Source organism: Euprymna scolopes, chromosome 24 (assembly GCF_053919585.1).
Source record: "Euprymna scolopes isolate OS-2025 chromosome 24, ASM5391958v1, whole genome shotgun sequence".
NCBI lineage: Eukaryota > Metazoa > Mollusca > Cephalopoda > Sepiida > Sepiolidae > Euprymna > Euprymna scolopes.
In genome coordinates, this window is record NC_136505.1 from 81242677 (window position 1) to 81265482 (window position 22806).

General features: G+C 35.7%; 1 protein-coding gene across 1 annotated transcript; it reads left to right on the top strand.

Moving 5' to 3' along the window:
* Positions 1-2044: 2044 nt before the first annotated feature.
* LOC145246798 (cyclin-dependent kinases regulatory subunit-like) lies at positions 2045-22458 on the top strand. The gene is made up of 3 exons (XM_080108597.1): positions 2045-2357; positions 11268-11395; positions 22244-22458. The coding sequence occupies exons 1-3, from the start codon at positions 2293-2295 to the stop codon at positions 22300-22302; spliced, it is 252 nt and encodes an 83-aa protein (XP_079964723.1). The 5' UTR covers positions 2045-2292; the 3' UTR covers positions 22303-22458.
* Positions 22459-22806: the final 348 nt, after the last annotated feature.

Here is a 22806-nt window from a genome sequence, read left to right on the forward strand (position 1 = left end):
ATTTGTTCAAAAAATAAAAAAAACAACAACACAACAACAACAAAACTATTTAATAAAAATCCAATGTTGCTTTAGGTGTGTCAGAAACTTCGTGAAAATATTGAATAATTCGACCCCCTGTCTTTCCAAGCTTATAACTACTCGAAAAATGTAATTCAAGCCCTAATTTTTTTTCAATTAAAGGAGCAAGGACCAAGGTTTCATTTAAAAAAAAAAAAAAATGCAAACAACGTGGTTTAAAATTAAAATGGTTTTAAACTTCGCACTTTACAAGTAAGTTTCCCAAAAATTGTTCTTTCTTTGTTTTAAATTAGAATATATTATTTATTTATCTTTTATCTTCAATTTGGGATATATAAAACTTTGGTACATAAATTAATTATTTACTTTTTAATAGACATTTCAAAATGGGGGGGCGTGAATTAATTCGACCCCCTGTCTTTCCAAGCTTATAACTACTCGAAAAATGTAATTCAAACCCTAATTTTTTTTTCAATTTTGTAATGAAAGCAACAATGTTGCTTTCATTACAAAATTGTTTTATTAAAATTATGTTTTCTCACGCAAACTTTTCAATAAATGTTTTTACAATTATATTTTGATAAATTTTTATACAATAAATGTTTTGGCTTTCAAATGGCGCTCGCTCGCCCAGTTTAAACAATTATGACTATTTCATTTCATTTTCTCTTTTTAATAATAAAAAAAAAATATGTTTCACGAAAAACTTTCCCGTTTTCATTAATTAAATCGAAACATTTCCAATTGAACAAGTATGGATATATGTTCTCTTTCACTTTGTTTATTTACTTTTTTTCATAGTTCTTTCCGGAAGTATAATGTTTTTGTTATTTATTTCTAACTTCGGCCATAGTTTAAAATACTGATTTCTCCCTTGGATTTGGATAGCAGGTGCGTGAAATAAAATGGCGTCTTCAATTTCGGCGATAAAGTATAGAAGTATCAAAAAACAACAGTAAACTAATAAAAATATTTTTTTTAAATATTAGAGTGGGAGGGCATAGTCTCTTTTAAAAACAATATCTCATTCAAGAACGGTCATAAAATGTGTTTTCAATCGATATTTATTCAATAAGCACCTAGCAAAAGGAACGAATTTTCCTAAATTCTATTCCTCAATAATATAGATTCAATATTATTGAGAAATAACATTTTATTTTATTCATTTATTTTTTACAAAGCATGATAATATTAAATTCATTTTCATTTGATATTTCTTGAGATTTTTATTTGCATACATAATCAATACAGGCGTAACCATGGAGAAGTACGCTCTCCATTTTTTGAAAAATAGAAAAGGGGTGGCATAGTTTATAAAAAGAAATGGCGGTTTGATTATTTCCGTAAACGAATTACGGAAACAGTCGAAAAACAACGATCAATAAACGAAAATTGAGATCATGCTAAAATAAAAAAAAAAAATGGTATTTGCATTTTTCTTGTAATAAGTTGGTGTATAAGATTAATAAGATTTTGAACTGTTTTCTGTTTTAGTTATATTGAGTCTTTTTATTTGTTTACGGAAATAGTCGATTTGTTTAGTTACAGGTATGAATGTAAACAATCTTATTGATAATCGCCTCGTGGTAATTACCGACATGAAAATGAAAGAAATTTATCGGAGGCTATGAAATTTATCTTCCTTTTGACCCTTACTTTCGGAGATAAACATATTTCCGATCATATTGTTATCGTAAAAAACAAAATTAAGGGAAAAGGGGCGATTTTTAAATTAATGTATTTAAAAATAAATCATTTGGTTAGCTTTATAGTATTTACTGTTACTTAGTTTTATTGTTATGTTTATTTACTTTTTTATTAACTACAATATTTCTGTTTAATAATATTTATTTTATTTTATAAAAATTATGCTTTTGTACTGATTTTTCCCCCAACGAAAATTGAAAGTGAGATATTTTTAACTTAAAACGAAGTGAGAAATTGAAAGCGATGGAGAAGTTTTTCATTGGTTGTTTGCATTGACCAATCGTAATCGAGTAAATTACATTCAAAATTCCATTTGAAAAAAAAAAAAAAAAGAAAAAAAAAAAAAAGTATCCAGTCTTGGCATGTTTCAACGCTGCACTCTTACGACATATTGAATAATTTTCCCTTCAGCATTCATAATCTCGGAATTTTATCAACTTTTTGTGATTTTTGTTTTTTACAAAGACTTATATTTTTTTGCTACGTTTTTTTTTTCTTGGCGACAGTTCACAGTCGTTCTCCGGTGCTTTGTTTCTGTCTTTTTCTTTAAGCCGACGAGCAAATATGACCAACTTTCAGAAACAGATTTACTACTCGGAAAAATATTGCGATGATAATTTTGAGTACAGGTAAAATGTTTTCTTTTAAAAATAATTAGGTAACATCACTTTTAACCTTTTCTCCATTTGTAAATAGTATTAGCGATTTTGGTAATTTCTTTTTATGTCTTCATTTTTAATCTGAATTTTTTTTTGTTTGTTTTTAATCTAAACTTTAGTTTTCTTTCTCGTAATTACCGTCACTTGAATATAAATTCTTACAATGAAATATTAATGTCCAAATTTTATGTTTTTGTATTTTTCGAACTGCTTTTCATTTCAATAAATATTTTCATTTGATTATTGTTTTTCGAATCTCAGCACCGTTTTTTCGTGTGTCTGATTTAACTTATAACTTAATGTTATTCTTTTCTTACTAAAAAGTAATGTAAAGTAAAAGTTTGAGGCGAAACCCAATTTACTGTCAATATTAACTTTCAAGTAAACATCTTGCTCAATTTTGACGTAAAAATCGAATTTTCCAGACCCTTGCTTGACCCAGGACATTTGAACGTACCCCCCCCCTCAACCGTATTTTTTAAATTCTGATTTGTATTCCTAGATGTTTTCCCAATTGTTTCCAAATTTTTTCAAGGAAATTTTGTTAATATTTTTAATTTAAAAAATACTGATTTTCTTATAGAAAAGAAATTTCTATTCTCTGAAGTTTTTTAAACTTAAAAATATTTTTTTAAAGTTTTGTTCAAATCTTGGTACTTATGGAGAAAAGGTACCGTGCTGAAGCGATAAAGCTAAAAACCCAATAACAGGAGTAACTATTCTGTACTTCAATTAACAATTTGATAAACAAAGATATCGTAAAACTCGAATACTATTTTGAAAAAATGACACGGTACCTTCTCTGCATAAGTACCCAAATATTTTTGCTGTTAAAACGGCCAGGCGAACCGCTTATTTGTTTAAATACTATCGTATATTTTATCAAGGTTTTGAATATATTTAATTCTATTTTTTTAGCTCAAGTTTTGCAAATTTTACAGATTAAAGAAGATATTTCCTTTCAGTCGTTAATAAGATTTATAAATTTATTTGAATTGAAACCTTATGCATACGTTTCATTGCTACTGTAATTTTGAAAATCTATATATCAAGTTAGATATTTTCAACAAAAAATGAACTTGTATAACAATTGTCAATACTTGTGCTAATCGTTCATTGGCAACGTTGCTATTTTGTTAGCAAATTTCTTTCCACTTAACACGTGCTTTCTTTCATTTAAGTTTATTTGTTTTTCCTCTGAATGACGATTAATAACTCGATTAAATTGAATACATTTTCGAAATATTTTATTTTAACTGATCATAACTCATTATTTACCATCCTACTTGATCAGCAGTATTAATAAGATAAGAATAAAATTTAGTGCTTTTTCTTTGTCGAGAAAATTATCTAACGAGTTACAACAGCTGAAATCAATTATACAAAATAAAATTAATGGAAAAGAAAACATTTCCAAATTTATTTTCACATTGTAGCATTATATTTTTGGTATTGTACTTTACTCCCCCTCCCCACACACACCCAAAAAAAAAAAAAAAAAGGAAATGGGGTGATTAGTGTGAATATTTCGAAAAACTTGTCGAAGAAAAAAGCCTCAATTTTATATATAAATTCAATGTTATCCCCCACCCCCTTGATTTTCGGTCCTTCAAGTTAGGTAGTTAACGAGGAAGAAAAAATTTCGAATAACAAAGCTATGGGAGATAAATTCTATGCGTTTTATTTTTTTTGTTTTTTTTTTGTGGGGGACATGCTAAAAGACCCGCCCCCGCTAAAAAAAAAAAAAAAAAATTTACCAATAACTGTTTTGCAAGCCCCCCCCCCTCCAAAAACCCCTTCGTAAAACATTTAATCACCTCAACTATGGTTAACTGCCTTAAAACGCTGTAATATGGACCGGAAATGAAGATCATTTTACGTTAAATTTATATGAAAACTGATCACTACACAACGCACTCATGCAAAAATATATTTTCAGAAACACAATATTTTACAAAATGAAATGTAATATAAATTCTTTAATTTTGGTGGTTGGCAACCCGCAACCACTGGTTACTTTTGGGCTGTTTTAACTCGTTGTCGGATTTAACCGAGCCAATATTGGCAATCACAATCCGTGCCCCCCCCCCGCCCCCTCCCGCTTTACTCCTATAAAAATTGAACAGTCTCCACACTCTGAACTCTATATAATTCTTTGGCGGACCTGTACGAGAGTGCCCCCCAAAATCCGTGTTTTATTTTTTATTTTATTTATTTATTTTTTTTTACGATTATCATTGATATTAACAGAAAAAAAATGACTTTTAAGAAGGGGGTTCACTTTTTCGTTATGAAGGTCTACTTCATTGCTACTTGACTTACTTTCCATTCCTTTACCGACGTGTCACGTTATAATGAGAAAGTGGGTTTGTATTACTGTACACATAGATTCGAAAAAGTTGTCAAAAAACAAATATATAACAAATAAATGTTATCAAAAGCAAGATAAGTTACTTTTCTACCAAACTGGATATATTTTTCCTGTTTTTATTCAATGTAACATGTTTATTCAGCTCGAAAAACATAGTGTTTATTCGATGTATTAGAAAATTCAAGATGGCGTCTGATTCTCTCTTTAACACGGTAAGTTTGGGAAAAGGTGTTATAAATAAAAACCCAGATAAAATACTGTTAAAAACTCGCTCAATTTATGTTACCGTGACATAGGTTGACATATATTCGGCGGGTTTTAAATAGTATTTTGTATAGTTTTTTATTTATAACACCTTTTCCCAAACTTACCGTGTTAAAGAGAGAATCAGACGCCATCTTGAATTTTCCAATACATCGGTAAACACTGTATGTTTTTCGAGCTGAATAAATGTTACGTTACATTGAATAAAAACACGAAAAATATATCCAGTTTGGCAGAAAAGTAACTTATCTTGCTTTTGATAACATTTATTTGTTATATATTTGTTTTTTGACAACTTTTTCGAATCTGTGTACAGTAATACAAACCCGAGAAAGTTATAAAACTTATGTCATTAAATTTTTATATTTTTTCAAAGAAATTTTTCTGCTAATATCTGATAATCGACGGAAAAAAACTTTAGGTAAATTTTTACGACGTGCCCCAGCGTATTATAAACACCCCAACCTCCCCATGTTAAGAACGGCTTTCGGAATACCCCCCCCCCCCCCCCACATCGAGAGCCGTTCTTAACGTGGGAAGGTTGGGGGGTGTTTATACTACGCTGGAACAGGCCCTGAAAAAAAAGGGAGGGGGGCCTCTCGTACAGGTCCGCCAATTCTTTTAATGCAGATAATTGTCGATTACTACGTTTTAAAGGACAATTATTGATAAATGTTAGCTTTTCATTAACAGTGAAATCCAATTCAAATGAATATCACGAGGTTGTCTCCTCAGCAACTGACAAGGCTAACATGCTTGCCAGTCGGTTTGCCTCAAACTCCACACTGGACCCTTCCAACCACACCCTACCTGACTTTCCTATGCGGACAGACGCCACACTAGACGATCTGAAAACCACCCCTGCTCAGGTGCATGCTATCATAAAAAACCTTGACACCTCAAAAGCATGTGGACCCGATCTTATCCCAGCTGTGCTATTAAAGTGCTCAGCCGAAGTAGCTCCAGTTCTCTACAACAAATGCCTTAATGAAGCTTGCTTTCCGGGCTGTTGGAAAACTGCTTCTGTTGTACCAGTATTCAAGAATTCTGGCGAAAGGACAGACCCATCAAATTATCGCCCCATTAGCCTCCTCCCACTTTTTGCCAAAATATTTGAGACCATAATTAACCATGCTCTAGTCCATCATCTTTCAGATGCTAAACTACTGACTGACAAACAATATGGATTTAGACAAGCCCGTTCCACAGCAGACATCCTAACTGTGATCTCTGAACGTATATACCAATCACTGGACAAAGCGGGGGAGGGCAGAGCGGTAGCTCTAGATATATCTAAGGCTTTTGACAAGGTATGGCATGAGGGTCTCCTCAGTAAAATCAGATCATACGGTATCACTGGTAGAATACTTAACATAATTAAATCCTTCTTAGATAAGAGAAAAATCCAGGTTGTCCTCGACGGTCGTACATCTAAACAATATGATATAAATGCGGGGGTGCCCCAGGGTTCTATCCTTGGACCTCTATTGTTCCTGATATTCGTAAATTACCTCCCCGACAAAATTTCCTCTGAGATGGGTATATATGCTGATGACACTACACTCTGTCAGGCACGGCAGGAAGACGAATGAACACATTTCTAAAGAAATGGCAGAAACACTAGAGGAAGACCTCCAATCTGTAGTGGAATGGGGACAAAAGTGGTTGGTCGCGTTCAATGCTGCCAAGACTAAACTAGTTTCATTCAATAATTACAAGAACCCCTCTCTACCACCCATAGCAATGGCCAACGACTCTTTATCTGAGAGTCCATCTTTCAAACTCCTTGGCCTAACGTTCACAGGAAACATGAGTTGGAACAATTACATTGAAGGCATTGCCAGGGCCGCTGCAAGAAAGGTGGGCTCTCTCTACCATGCTAGAAAACTACTAACACCCGAAAGTATCCTGTACCTCTATAAGGCCACCATTCGCAGCGGCACATCTTCGAACACAAGAACGAATCAGTTTTTGACAATCTTCGATACTAATTTTAGATCATTCTTCTTGAAGCTTCACCCACAAATCCTCTGTGTTAGTGGGATTTCTTTCCATAACTTTCATTTCTAAGGTCCTCCAAAGATTTTTTATTCGATTTAAGTCAGGACTTTGCAGTGGCCAATCCATAATTTCGAAATCTTGCTCACTAAGGTAACTCATTACCTCCTTTGCCTTGTGACGTGGGGCATTATCTTGCATAAAGGTAGCCCTATCGAAACCTGAATTCTGTATGATTGGCACATGATCTTGAATGTTTTTATAGATCTGTGCATTTACACTTGTAACCGGACAAGAGTAGAAAACATTCCAAATACCATGACGCTTTCGCCCCCAAACTTGACAGTTTTCTTAGTACACTTTGCACTTAATCTTTCACCAATACGTCTCTTTACATTGTTTTTTTCCATTTCCAAATAAATTAATCTTGCTTTCATCACTGAAAAATACTTTTGTCCAATTTTCATATGTCCAAATTACATACCTGTTTGCAAACTCTAATCTGCTCTTATTCTTCGAACTAACAAGTGGTTTCTTTCCTGGGGTTCGATTAAACAGCCCTATTTCTTGTAGTTATCTAGAAAGTCTGTCTTGACACATTAACACATGAGGGGTATTCATAACCCTTTTAATTTCCGTGTAAGACTTAAAACGGTCCTTTAATGACATATGCTGCATTATTCCATCTTCCCTTGCTGAACTTTTGCGGGGTCTATCGGTTTTAAAAGCACTAAATATTTTGCCAGTATCATTGTAGGATTTAACAACCTTGCCTACAACTCTTGGAACATTTCACTTTCTCTGAAATCTTTCTAATGGTGTGATTTTCCTTGTGTAGCTTCACAATAGCTTGTCTCATAGAGTAATCAAGTTTTTGGCGTTTCGCCATGTTGCCGGCTGATACAATATTTACAAATGACTAAGTAAGACTTCTTTAGAGGAAATCAAAAATTTGAATATAGCATACTGTTTACATTGTTTTTCTCAATTTTGTTCCTTTTGTACGTTCCTATTTTGAAAATAAATAGTTATAATTCTTTTTCTATCTTTGCAAATGATTAAAATTTTAGTATGCTATTATGAATGATAACGACTACCAGTTGTCAAAATTTCAGCTTTTCACAACAAATATTATGTTAAATTTTTGTCCCTTAGTTTTGGATGCTACTGTAGACTAGTGTTTAACTCTTAATTTGACTAAACATTGTAATGAACCAACTTTCATATCAATTTAATAAAACGTTTTCTACAGTTTTGGAAGAGGATTTGATATCAAGTTGTTTTTTGAATTGGTAATCTACCTCTTTTGCATTTGTCAACATAAATCTCCAATTCTTTTCTTCAAGAGTCCATTTCCCCTGAACTGAAATCAACAATTTCTTCAGGTAGTACATCAAACGTGTCTTGCCTTGAAGGATATTATTGTGAGGGTGGGAAACGAAGGTAATGAACTTTGTAGTACTCTCCGCCATTGATCAGTTGACTTATATACCCTAGGTACCATACATACCCATTACTTTCTTTCCAGAAGACAGCACACATATCATTTTCTTTGTAAGCAGCTGAAATGCTCGGTGGCCCGGCTTCTCAGGAGGTAAGTGATGCAATACCTCTCACACCGTCATTTGTTGGTAAGTTTGCGATGGTAGCAGAACCGTTTTCTAAGACGTCAGACAGTAAGATGCAGAAATTTCTCAACTCCTCTCCATAAGAAATGATGTTTTGTCTGAATAAATCAGGTTTCTGTGTCAGATGGGTATGTACAAAATATGCAAACTCAGTTCTTAGGATCCTTTTTAAGGTCTCGCAATTTTTTTGCAAAATTTCTAGCAGTTCAGAAACATGTTACTGGCCCACCCCACGTTTTACATCGTCCAACAGATTTTTCACCATGATGGATTTTCAGAGCTTTTTCTTAATCTCTTCTCTCAAAACCATTCTCTGCTGGTTTGTCCAGGCAGATTCCCTTTTATCCAAAAGTCTAGTGATGATTTTCATGTTTGGGTCAACTACCCCTTGAACATTGCAGTAGAAACATCACATCATTACGAATCGACTTACTGGTGAATTTTCTGTTGTGACACTTGGCAACTTTTCCAGCACGGTTATCGAACACTGACAGGTGTCACATTTGAGGTTTTCTGTCGGTAAGCCTTCCAGCTCTTTTTTGGACAACAAAGAAAGGTCGGTAGCATGATGTGACGACTCTCCAACAAAATCATATTCAGCACCACACTGCAGCATTACACCATCAGCAGCACTAATGCACATCAGATCCAACAGCTTCAGACCAAGTTCTGATTCTGGCTTCCTCACTGGCACATGTTGCATTTCCACAACAAATTTATGAAGTGTCGTGGTATTTGCTGTTTTCACTGTGCAGCTGGAAAGTATGGCGAGATCTTGTAAACCTCTCAACACAATGCAGGAAACGTGACCTGTTTGGTAAAGTATGCACTTCAAGCTCTGTTTTCGATATCTCGCTGGCAAGATATATTCTGCATGCTTCCACCAATTTCTTTGACTTCGTTAACCACCATTTGCAGGATTGAGTATGACTCCAGTAAGCTGCTGACTTCTCCAATTTGGCAAATCTTTGTTGTTGGTAAAGAAACAGCCTTTTAACTACCTTTTCTCTTTCACATATGAAATCAAAGGTTTCTCCATGGGAGGATAGTTTTGCTGAACTTTTGTGGGAAACCAAATTCAACCATGCTTCAATACCAGCTTTGAAAGAAAGATTTAAGCCTGGGATTCTGGGGTTCTCCAGCACTTCACGTTGTTTGACTTTCTTCTCAAAGAGAGCTAGAACTTCTAAATTGCAAGCATCCAGCTTCTCAACAGTGTGGGATTTACACAAGAGATGACGAGGCTTATACACTGAACCAAGAGAACTCTCAATGAGATCTTCAATATGAAGATTCTTGCTGACAGTCTATCATGATGGCATACAATTTCTCCCACAATTGTTTGGCTCATAGATATGTGGTTGCAGCAACTGCCAACCGCTTTAACGTTTCCACTAATAGAAGTGCTATCTCTTCTCTATCTTCATGTGCGAAGAATATTAGACAGAGTTCAAAATCTCTATCATCTGAAAAATTTAAGATGATGGAAGGCCATTCTCCATCAATGTAACATCTTGAAGTTGCGTCGTAATGAAGAGTAGACCTGACATCAAGTTTTCCAGTAATGCCAATTCTGTTTCGCATTCAACCTGTGATGCCTGCATGTATTTGTGGTTGTTGGTCTTGGCTGATGCAATAACATGCTTCGATTTATCACTCTTGACCTTTTTGGAAGTTGTTTCTTTGCCAGAGCATGTATTTGCTGCCTCCTTTGCCTTCTTCCTCGTAAGATAGACTTCATCTTCAAAATACAGGTTGCAAACAATCTGCAAGGCTTTCCTAGACTTCTGAGATACCAACTGCTGATGACAGAGTAGCACAAGTTGCCTTACATTTGTCAGAACAAACACATTTGTTTCTCGGTGGTTCGAAGCTAACGTAAGTGTTCTGTTTGGGTTGCAGCATTCTCAATGGGTGTCGTGTTTCTTTACAAACCTAACCTATTGGTACTTTGGTTTGAAGAGAAATTAACGAACCATCCATGTCCCTGCACTCCAATGAATTATCTTCCATTGCTTCCAATTCAAGCTCATGTTGCTCTTGCTCCCTCCTCCTTTAGCTGCCCCTCCTCCTCCTCTTTCAGTCTCACATATTCCTCATCAATCTGTTAAAGAATTTTACTGACATCTAACAGTTTTTAAGCCATTTGAGATATCTGATGACTAATTAAGTACCCTATTGATGCCCACATTCAGTGATTTGAGGCAAATTTTGGCTATTTTAGGCCGTTTGACCATATTTTGGCCCTATAAAATTCCAAACAACCTTAAGTGTTAAAAAAATTATGCTGGTATATGAGTTTTTGTTACCTACCAACAAGTAACCCTCTTTTATGGTGTTTTAGCTGTGTTGCAGTCCTAATATCACTGAGTGCCAGAAACTTGAGTATCTGATCAATGTCTTGTTGCAATGAGGTGTTCTGTTTTAGTACAATTCCTCTTACTTTAATCTTAACCTAAAAATTAATCTGGAAAATCTACAGTTATTGGAGCTGTGAAGTTTCCCTCTGTTCTGGAGCAACAATGGAGGGGAGTAGACATGCTTTACTAACGAACTAATAAAACGTTATTTAGAAGTGACAAATATTGGATTTTTAACTGTAAATTTTTTTCTTTCCAGACATGTAGTTTTACCAAAGGAAATATCCAAATTGGTTCCTAAAAACAAATTAATGTCAGAAACTGAATGGAGAGGAATTGGTGTGCAACAAAGCCAAGGTTGGATTCACTATATGAAACATGATCCAGGTAATGTGATAAAACTATATCAAGTTGTATTAAAATGTTACCTATGATATGTATCTACCTGTTCTGTTGTAAAACAAAACCATTTTGTAATTCATATGTTTGAATCTTTTTCTCAACCAGGAACTGTTTAACTAAAAAGATTTTTTTTAATAACTTAGTAATTTATTTTAAAAATGAAAATACTGCAAATAAAAAAAGGACAGAATAAAATGTCATAGATATTCAGATTGTAGTATTCCTGAAGAGATGGCGATTCCATTAGGTCTTTTTTTTTCTGTTGACATCACTGATTGGTTTTCAACAGATAAAGAAGCCGCTTCTAAGGTAACTGTTGTGACCATATCAGTGTTATTTCTGCCTGATTTAGTAAGATGAAATCTTTACAATGTTATGTATTTAAAAATGGATGCTGACGGTTGCCCTTGGATTTAGTTGGGTGGGGGTGGGGGGGTCTTTGCCATACACATTAAGGGGAGATTCCCATGTCAGTGGGATGGGATGAGGGCATCCTCTAGCAGTTTGGTTCACAACTGTAGTATAGTCTCTTCTTGAGCCCTTGTTAAGGGTTCGACGTGGCTGAGGAAGACTAGCGTTTGCAAAGTTTGCATGCTTGTAGTACAGGTAGTGGCTCTTCTAACATTTGAATTTGTTTCCATTCGAATATATTTTTGAATTAAAAAAAAAAAATGGTAATTTTAGTGTATTTCCTCCATTTAATCTTTACTTTGAAAATTATTTAATGGTTGGGGGCAAGAAACACAGAGGGGTGGTTTCAGTAGAACTCTAAATGGGAGTAATAAATGTAACATTAGTTTTGCATTTGATAAGTGGTATGTAGTAATTTGGAGGTGCTCATCATCCTAAATAGAGCAGGTGTTTACATGCAGCATAATCCGGGAGAAAACTTCTACCCAAGAACTATAATAGTGTAATACAGTATTTTGTAAGTTGTATAAGTTAGCATTACAAGTTGAGATAATTGTTATTTTATCAATTTGCATGAAAAGAGCTATGTAAAAGATGCTTAAAACCGTCTGAATTAGTTCAAAAGTTATAAGAATTTTAAGTGCCAAAATTTAAGCTTTTCCCTGGACATTTTTCTTTAGAAAAAGTGGGCTAAATTATGGACCTCCAAATTTCAAGAAATTCGGTGATTTCGCCACTATTTATTTTTCAAGCTATTTTCCTAAAACTTAGCATTTCCGCAAATAAGTAGTTTTCCGGATATTAAGCAATGTCATTTCTTATGTTATCGCTGGTGGCCATGTTGGTACGTGCGAGTGCGCAAACGTAACCTGAAAAACTATGCGCAAATGCACATACCAAGATGGCCACCAGCAATAACTTAAGAAATGACATTGCTTAATATCCGGAAAGCTACTTATTTGCGGAAAATTTTAATGTGATATTCGTTTTCAGCATACCCGAAAACCCTAAAAGGTAGTCATTTTCAAGAACAATGTTATGGTGGAAGCAAGTTAAAAATTTACAAAATGCATCGCAATGAAATTCTTTATCAAACCACCTTATTATTTAGATATCCTCAGTTAAAAAAACAAAAACACACAGATTGTTTTACTGATTCGAAAAAATGATCTTGACAAGGAGTTAAAAATACAAGTTTCACAATATATTTTATTTAATTGTTAGGTGAAAGTACAGAATAGTTAAAAAAAAAAACACCCTTCCTTCCCCATGTTAAGAATGGGTTTCTAAATGTTATTTCAGCATGGTAGCATAACTGCACAAGTATCTTTTTATTTGTTATATATTTTCTTTTTGTTTTCTTTGTACCCTTAAAAAACAATTCTACATTTAAGTACCGGTAAGAAGTATAAATACAATAAGAGAAACGCATATACTTAGTACATTTTGTTTTTTTAACGCGTTTAGTGCATGTGTACTAAATGTTAAAAACAACAAAATAATATTGTTTGAAAATCAAACTTGAAAATAACTTTAACAAACTCAGAATAAAAAAAATGAAATTAATTTTTCTGCTTTCATTTTGAAAGCAGAAAAAAGTTTATTTTTAAGAGAATACAAACGAAGTGGCCTCGATAGTGATTCCTTATTAAGTGGATTTGAATTTCTATAAAAGATGACATTTTAAAGAAATTTCCGCACAATTAATAATTATTAAATATTTACATATTATACATGAAAATAATTCTGAAACTATTATCTATATAAAAATGAATGATATATACTGATTTATCTTATCAATTTTTAAATATTCTTCGTCAAATTTGCTCGGTCGTAACTTTGTTTCCTGTGGTCGTAAAAATAAAAATCAAAGTCCAGTAGAGATAGACTTCTATGCTTATATAGCCTGTAAAATTTCAGTCCTATCCAATCAAATTTAACCCCACGCATGTGTATCCAAACGTAACATATAAAATGTAAATATTGAAAAAAAGTTTCCCTTTTTATTTTTTACTGTTTTTTTTTTTTTTTTTTTTTTTTTTTTTGTTTCTCATTTTTAACTTTGAGCATAAAAACATTGAACGCATAAAAGAAAAATAAATTAACGCCATTGGAAATGCACCTACATCGATTTTCTGTTTTTGTTTTCTATTCTCTTTTGTAAAACTTAGGTTCTACAAAAACAGCCTCCTTCCCTTCCTCTCTCCTTTCTTTTTCCTTCCCTACTTCCCAACCCCGTCAGTGGGGCATTAGAATACACCGACTGTCCCCCTGCAGAGAGTAAAAGCCTCTCAATGGAGCCACCTGTTGGCCGTGGGTGGCGACCTGTAATGCCTAGGAAAAGGAACCTGGTGGCTGAGCAACTGATATCTAGGGAAATTAAAGGTATCAGTTGCAACACTTCACTTTGGCCTTGTACAAGAGTAGATGGGTGGTCAGAGGGGCCCGAGCCGATCAATCGGCTAGTTACATCAAGCCCTAACACATCTACTTTTCTATCAATTTCCTCCAAACTGTAACAAATAAATTTCTACTCTGTACCACTGTAAACTATGTACATATTTTCCCCTCTTTTCCATGTGTTAGAAGGTGGTGGTTAGGGTCAAATGTGCCAAATGAATAAAGTCATGACATGGCTGTATAGTGCCAGAAGTTACTACAAATTATTTGTATTGTGTAACCTAAGGAATATAGGTGCTCATGGCTCCCATTTGGGACATGTATACTGTTTTATGTAGCCCTGGCATGACAAGGCGAATGAGTTATTGGACTCCGAGGTGGGTGGGGAGCATAAACAATGAATTTTAAAATATATATATGGCCAATTATAAAAATTCCAAGCGCTTACACGTTGACTCAGATAGTTCAGATAATGAACTACACCAAACATTCTTAAAATTTATTGTATTGGAATCTACTGAAGAAACCAATATAATGGACTTATCACCTTTTATTATACACAAAATTATATCTGCATGTATTACCCCCCAAAATATAAAAACTTTAAAAAATAAAACCCTACTGGTGGAAGTGGAAAGAGAAAAACCTGCCACTTTTCTCCTAGGAATGAAAACTTTCCATAACATAAATATCAAAACTTATCCACACAAGAATCTGAATACATCCAAAAGTGTAGTAAGATCGAAAGACCTCCCAATGTGCACTACTGAAGAGATAACAAAAGAACTTAAAAACCAAGGAGTAATAAACGTTAAAAGAATTACAATAAAAAAAATCTCTTTTTTTATTGTAATTCTTATGAACACTTACATTATGCAGTTCGATAGACCTACTATCTCAAAAGAAATCAAAATTGGGTTCAACGTTGAAAAAATTAAACCCTTTATACCAAACCCACTTCGATGCTTTAAATACCAGAAGTTTGGGCACCATGAGGATGCATGTAGTAGACGGGCAGTGTGCGGAAGATGTGGCCAGAGAGATCCAGACCACACTGTCAATGACTGCAATCTTGATTGCAAATGTGCAAATTGTGGAGAAAACCATCCTACTTATGCTAGAGCATGCAGAATCTGGAAGAAAGAAAAGGAAGTAGTGTCAATAAAATATACCAAAAACATTTCCTTCCTTGAAGCTAGGAAAATAGTAGATGGATACATGAAGGAAAAGACGTACTCTCAAGTTGTATATCATCCAACATCACTAACCAAGACTCCAAATACGAAACACTAATAAACAAATTGCTACAATTGGGACCAAACGACTGGCCCAAATTTATAAATGAAAGAGATCAGGGTGATGCGAACGCCATCAAGGGTCGACTGATCAAAGCTTTTGCAGAGGGGCATTTCGAGGCCTTTAATAAGTTGGAGAAGAGGTGGACTGGTGAATCTGTTGATGTCTACACGAACGAAATAAGGAGATTGGTTGAGTTGTCGGCCATCAGGAGACACGCCACGAGTCACATAGTCAAAATGACATTCGTTACCGGGTTCCCGGAAAAGATATCGAAACGTTTGCAGCAGATCCCGGGAGTGGAGACACTGGATGTTAGTGAGCTGCTCAAAACTGCAAAGATCTTGGTGAGCACCCAGCCCACAGTCTGGAGGGACAACAGCAACGAACCTGAGGGTGGCATGCTTTGAATGTGGGGTACCACACATGAGAAGAGATTGCAGGAAGTTCTTGCAACCGACAGTGTTATAAATGCAATCGGAGAGGCCATTTAGCGGTGAAATGCACGAGTTCGGGAAACTTGGAAGGGGAAGGCGAAGCAGCGCCAGCGGCCGCCCCTATTCGGGAATAGTGGCGCACTCGCAGCAGATGCCCAAGCAGAAGATTGTGGTGGAAGGACAGGGAATTATGGCCCTGAGCGACACTGGCTGTACCACTACCATGGTGCACACAACCCTGGTCGGAAAGTGGAAAGGGAAGAGTGAAGTAATGGCATTCAATGGGTCACGAGTGAAGTGTCGTGGGAGGAAGACCGTCACTATTAATATTGCTGAACACCGGATGAGGGTCCATGCAATTGTCACCGATCTGGTGCCTGGCGTCCAAGCCATCATTGGAATGGATGTGATATGCCGACTTGGAGGCGTTACCAGCACATGCAACAACGTGAGGTTCGGACTAGCTGAGTGCACAGTGACAGAGCAAGCTCCCAGCGGGACCAACAAGGCCGGGGAGGAAAGAAAAATGTCTATCAAAGATCAGGACTTCCAAGCCGAATTCGACAGAGAGTAGTGGACTGTGGAGTGGGCATGGAAATATCAAGCGCCATCGCTGACAAACAGGGTGGTGTGCTACACTAATTCGCTCAGAGGAGGGGCGAGAAAGGAGTTTGAACAAGAAGTAGACCGATGGATTGTGGAGGGTATACTGCTGCCTTGGATGGATGACGTTGAGTCGGGCATTTTGCCGTTGATAGCGGTTCTGCAACAAACTAAAGGGAAAGTAAGACTGATCCTGGATTTCCGAGAGATAAACCAACATGTTAAGTGCCATACTGGAGGCAACAGCATAGATGTGTGCAGTGAGACCATTAGAGAATGGAGGCAGATGAATGGCGCGTCTATGTTGGTAAATCTGAAATCTGCCTATTTGCAACTCCGCATCGCCAAGAAGCTCTGGAAATATCAGTTAATCAGATACAAAGGCAAAACCTACTGCCTTACGTGAGTGGGGTTCAGGTTGAATTCGGCACCCAAGATCATATCAACGATCCTCAGGAAGATTCTGGAAACAATGGGAAAAGTAGATGGGGCAGTGATTTCATACATAGACGACATTCTTGTGAATAAGGCTCTGGTAACTGCCAAGGAGGTGGTGACTTATTTGAAGAGGTTTAGGTTGGTTTCCAAAGCGCCGGAAAACTTAGACGGAGGGGCTGCTTTGGGGCTAAGGCAGAAACGACGTGCGTCGGGCAGCCTAGAGTTTCGAAGGGGGAACGAGATCCCGTAACTGAAGCAAGAGCTCAACAGACAGGAACTTTTTTCCCTATGCGGGAAGTTGATTGGACATTATCCTGTTGCTAGCTGGCTTAGACCAGCATGCAGCTACATAAAGAGGCATGCCGAAGGAAGAGGATGGAATGATAAAGTGGGAGGAAGAACGGTTGCCATGATGGAAGAGCTCCTGAAAGAAGCCGAACGGCAAGACCCAATCCGGGGAACCTGGAACGTACCGCGAACATTGGATGGAGTTGTGTGGTGTGATGCAAGCAGCATTGCAACAGGGGTTGTTTTGGAAGTTGGAGGAGTGGTTGCAGAAGATGCAGCCTGATTAAGGAAGAAAAATGATGTCAGCCACATCAATGTAGTGGAATTAGATGTGGTAATCAAAGGGGTCAATCTGGCCTTGAAATGGGGTCTGCGTGACATCTGCATTAAAACAGACTCTGCCACTGTGTTTGCTTGGCTAAAGTCCCTCATTTCAAGCAAAAAAAGGATAACGAAAGGAGCAGCAGAGATGTTAGTGAAGCGCAGGCTTGAGATGCTAGCTGAGCTGATGCAGGAGTTTTGATTGAAGCTTCGCATAGACATGGTGACTTTTGAGAAGAACCGAGCAGATGCTCTCATGAGAGTGAAGAAGAGCTGGCTTGTGCCAAAGAAAGATGTTGTTGCTGCATCGGATCTAGATGATGTTGGCATGTGAGAGCTGCACAATCTGCACCATATGGGGTAGAGAGGATGTGGTTTTTCGTGAAGAAAGTTGACCCGAGTGTCACCAAGGAGCAAGTGAGGCAAGTGGTCAGGATTTTCGACAGATGTCAGTCGATTGATCCTGCTCCAAGCACGCATGAAGCTGGTCAATTGGGGGTGAGTGGGACCTGGGAGAGACTGGCATGCGATGTCACCCATTACAGGGGTGGACTTTACTTGACCATGATTGACTGCGGGGCCCAGGCGATTTGCCCTATGGAAGGAGCTACGTGGAGGAACAGGCAATGAAATAGCAGCAATCCTCGATGAGGTGTTTTTGGAGCGAGGTTCCGTGGAAGAGCTGTTAACCGACAACAGGACCGCATTTAAGTCAGTAGCAGTGATGGAAGTAATGAAGAAATGGAATATCCAACAATTTTTCAGAGCTGCCTACAGACCCAGTGGCAACGGGATCGTGGAAAGAAACCACCGCTCCATAAAGGCAGTTGCGGAAAGAGGAGGCACCTCACCTGAGCAAGCTGTCTACTGGTATAATATGTCGCCTAGATTGGGACAAGTGCCAGAGACAGTTCCGCAACTGTCAACGTTCACATATTCCTGGAGACATCCCAGGGTTGAGCCGGCAAGCAGAGAAGCAGAGGCTACTGAGACTATTAAACTTGGGGATGCGGTATGGGTGAAGCCACCGGGGGCACGCTGCACCACACAATGGAGTAGAGGTCGCGTGACTGGGAGGAGGAACACCGGAAATAACATTGTGGTGGACGGAGTACCGAGACATATTCTCAACATCAGACCAGTGGAATGCGAAGCAATGGAGGGGAATGTGCAGCAACAGGAGGAGGACGAGACGCCTCAGAGGCCAAGTAGAGAGAGGCGACTGCCACAGTGGATGAGAGACTATGAAATATGATCTTGAGATCAAGGAGGCGTGTGGTCAGAAGCTAAGAAAAACAGAAGTCTTACCGTGGGTGTGCAGCGAGTGAGTTCAGGCCGAGAAAAAGAAAAACAAAGATGGCGGCCAGCATTTTATTATGTGCGCGTGAAGCTGGAAACTACAAAACGAGCTTCATTTTTCGGTGCTGGAGTGATTCCAGATCTGGCAGGAGAGTAGGTGTAACGGGAGTGGAGATTCTACTTTCTCGGATTTATTCCCTTTTGTGTGTTTGAAGTAACCCCCCCCCCCTTCGGGAGGCGCAAAGCTATAGTTCCAAGCACATCCGTACTATTGAAAGAAAATTACAACACAGCATAAACAAAATGAATAAATGGGCAAAAGAAAATGGTTTTGAATTTTCAAAAAATAAAACCAAATGCATTCATTTTTGCAATCAACACAAATTACACAATGATCCCAAATTACAACTCGATGGAGAAGATATCCCCTTTATTGATGAATACAAGTTTTTAGAAATGATTTTTGATAAAAAAACTAAATTTTATTCCCCACATAAACTGTTAAAAAAAAAACACTGCAACTTCTGCGTGTTGTGGCTCATACAAACTGGGGAGCTGATAGTCAGACCTTGTTAAACCTGTACAGATCCCTAATTCGATTAAAAATTGACTATGGCAGCTGTATATACCAAGCAGCAAGAAAATCCTATGTTAAAATTTTAAATCCCATTTAACATACAGGACTGAGACTTGCACTGGGAGCTTTCAGAACATCCCCAGTAGAAAGTTTGTCTGCCGAAGCAAATGAGCCTCCACCTAACCTTAGATATAACAAGTTAGCACTGCTATATTATACGAAATTGAAGGCAGATCCCGACAATCCTGCGCACAACTGCACGTTTTATCCCAAGTACAAATATTTATTTCCAAAAAAAGAAAAAGCCATTAAAACATTTGGCTTACGAATGGAACCCATTATTGAAGAAGCAGAGATCCTGATAACAAAAATTCACGAAACATTTACTCCAAAAATACCTCCTTGGAACATTATAGCACCAAAAGTTGACTTAAGTCTTAGAAACCCGCGTTATGGAAAGGAGTTCTCCGAAAAAAAATTTCACTTAATTTCATCAAGTAGTTTTTTTGTTACAGCGGCAAAACACGTTTTTATGAGAGCGCGTTGAAGGCAGCCATCTGGGATTTTAAAAAAAAAAAAAGATTTGTTTGAATTTTAGAAATGCCAAAGGGAGATAACTCCAGTTAAAGCGCTGACACCCCTTCCCATCTTTAATACTAGCTTTTCTTCCTAAAAATCAAACATTTTGCTCGGTATCATAACAAATTGTTTTTCGCTGTAAAAAAAAAAAAGAAAAAAAACTACTTGATGAAATTAAGTGAAATTTTTTTTGGAGAACTTTGTTCCATAACGGACATACAATTTAAACTTTTTTTAATATTTTTATTTTTTTAATGTCTTGACTAAACTATACAAGTACCGTGTAATTTTCTCCGACTCGCTATTAGCTATAACAACAATAAAAACTCAAAAGTCTAACAATCCGTTGTTAGTAAAACTACAGGCTAGAATGAGCAAAATTTTAAAAACAGAAGAAATTGTGCTCTGCTTGATACCTAGCCACATTGATATCAGAGAAATGAATTGGTAGACACAGCAGCAAAGGCTTCTCTAAATGAAAATCAAGATGAAAACTTTAAAGTTCCCTATACGGATTTTAAAAAAAAATATATAAATGAATGCATTAAAAAACAATGGCAAATTTATTGGAATGGTTACACTAACAATGAACTATATGCCATTAAACCAACAATTGGTAACTGGGAACACCATTCCAGGAAAAATAGAAAGGAAGAGGTTGTATTGACGAGATTGTGTATAGGTCACACATACCTAACCCAATCATATTTACTTAAAGTAGAAGACCAGCCAATGTGTATTGCATGTCAGGTTCTGCTGACAACCAAACACTTTCTTACTGACTGCATTGATTTTCTGCCTATAAGACGAAAATATTACAAAGATAGCAATATAAAAGAACTGTTCAAAAACATGTCGAACACAATCAATTACCTTAAAGAAAATATAGATTTTCATATACATGTGAATAAGCAAGACAATACAAATCGATACGGATTAGTATTTCTAAACTAATCCTTTGCACATTTAATATACATAAGTATAATTAAATAAAATTTTACTTATACAAATTAACACAAACGTAACTACACCTTAGTAGTAAATATTTACTAATACAAATTGAACACACGTAATACAAATTTATTTTAAATATTTTTACGCAAATATACCACTTTTATACAAATTTACACAAATGCAACTACACCTAAGTAGCAAATATTTATCATTACAAATTTACACACATAACGCAAATTCATATTAAATTTTTTTTATCGCAAATTTACTCGCATTTTAATACATTTTATGCGTTTACTTTTTTATTTTTGTATTAAAATGTTTACGAATTTAATCAAATCTTAGTACAAACTATACTACAACTATGAATATATTTATTCACATAATTTTGTTTATAAATAAAAAAATATATATTTAAACACTAAACCACGATTCGCCATAAAATAACCCAACAAGTGTGCACAAAAAAAAAAAACAACTTTTATTGAAACAATCAATTCATGTAACTTGAGTATGTTGTAGAGCTGACATCTATTCAAATAATAATGTAACATTTCCCCTATATAAAAATAACAAAAATAAAGAAAAATCTGTGACAGAACTAAAATATTATTTCAAAAATCACGTAATCAAATATTATGACTAGAAGAAAAGTGACTGTCTTGGCCGCTATTTAAAAAAAAATTTAGGGAAGGGAGTAACTCAATAATTCAAGCTTGCGAAATTTATGTTGTAATGTACACATTTTCATAAATCACTAATAATAATGATTTTCTTTATAAAACTAAAACTACTTGATAAATTTACATAATTTTTAGAATAAGATATTTTCATTTTATCATGAGTGCATTTATCATACAGATTTTTCTTGATTTTTGTTTTAATATAGGAGGCAAGAATCAAAGACAATATAAAATAATTATCTAACTTACAGTATATTAGTGCAAACACTAGCAAAACATAATTCTATTTTCTGTCATTTTTGACAGGGTATTCACTCTCATAAGAAACAAAAGTTGATTATTAGAGGAGGAAATCTTTAAAATTCAAAGGATGCCTCCTACAATTTTAATACTAATGCTATTTCAAGATAACAGTGAAAAGGGGATTTTTGTTTTCTCTTTACATTTTTTTACCAATTTCAAATTTCTGTATAAATCTGATCTTGACAAAAATGACTTAAATGAGTTAAGTAATCTGGAATTGGTCATGTTTTTTTCTCTTTCACAGAACCACACATCTTGTTGTTTCGACGACCCCTGCCAAATGAAAACGGAAGTGCCAAATAGAAGTTCTTATCCTTGCCATTCTTGTTTTCTCGATGTATGAATCTGATTGCGAATGTTTAATAGAATGTTGTGTTCAATTCTTACATACACGTGTATGTATCTTAATGACTTGCTTTTCTAATTCTTGTATATAATAAAGATGAATGTAAAGCTCTGTGTTTTGGTTTCTGTTTTTCCCTTCAATTTCTGATAATTTCTAATTTAAGCAAATAGATGTCTGTTCCAATAAAATTTGGAAAGTTTTACATATGCTTTTAATTATTTATTTTAACATTATTTCTAGATTTTAATGACATAATTTACTTCCATGCGCCAAGAAATAATTACTTAAAATTTGCACTGAATCTTTTCATCTATTGATCCTCAGCATTCATATTCGTAGAATTTTAATTGCTGATTCTCATCAGCAAACATAAATGCTCATGCCGTCATTTGTTTTTAGAATGAAATTGTAGTCCGAAAACCAAAATTATTTTCTTAAGAATCAAATTTATGCTGGTTTAG

Bases quoted from the DNA above. Each gene is read 5' to 3' on its own strand.
- LOC145246798 (XM_080108597.1), top strand. From the start codon at position 2,293: ATGACCAACTTTCAGAAACAGATTTACTACTCGGAAAAATATTGCGAT. The intron at 2,358-11,267 runs GTAAAATGTTTT...TTTTCTTTCCAG, and splicing joins GATGATAATTTTGAGTACAG to ACATGTAGTTTTACCAAAGG. The intron at 11,396-22,243 runs GTAATGTGATAA...TCTCTTTCACAG, and splicing joins CTATATGAAACATGATCCAG to AACCACACATCTTGTTGTTT.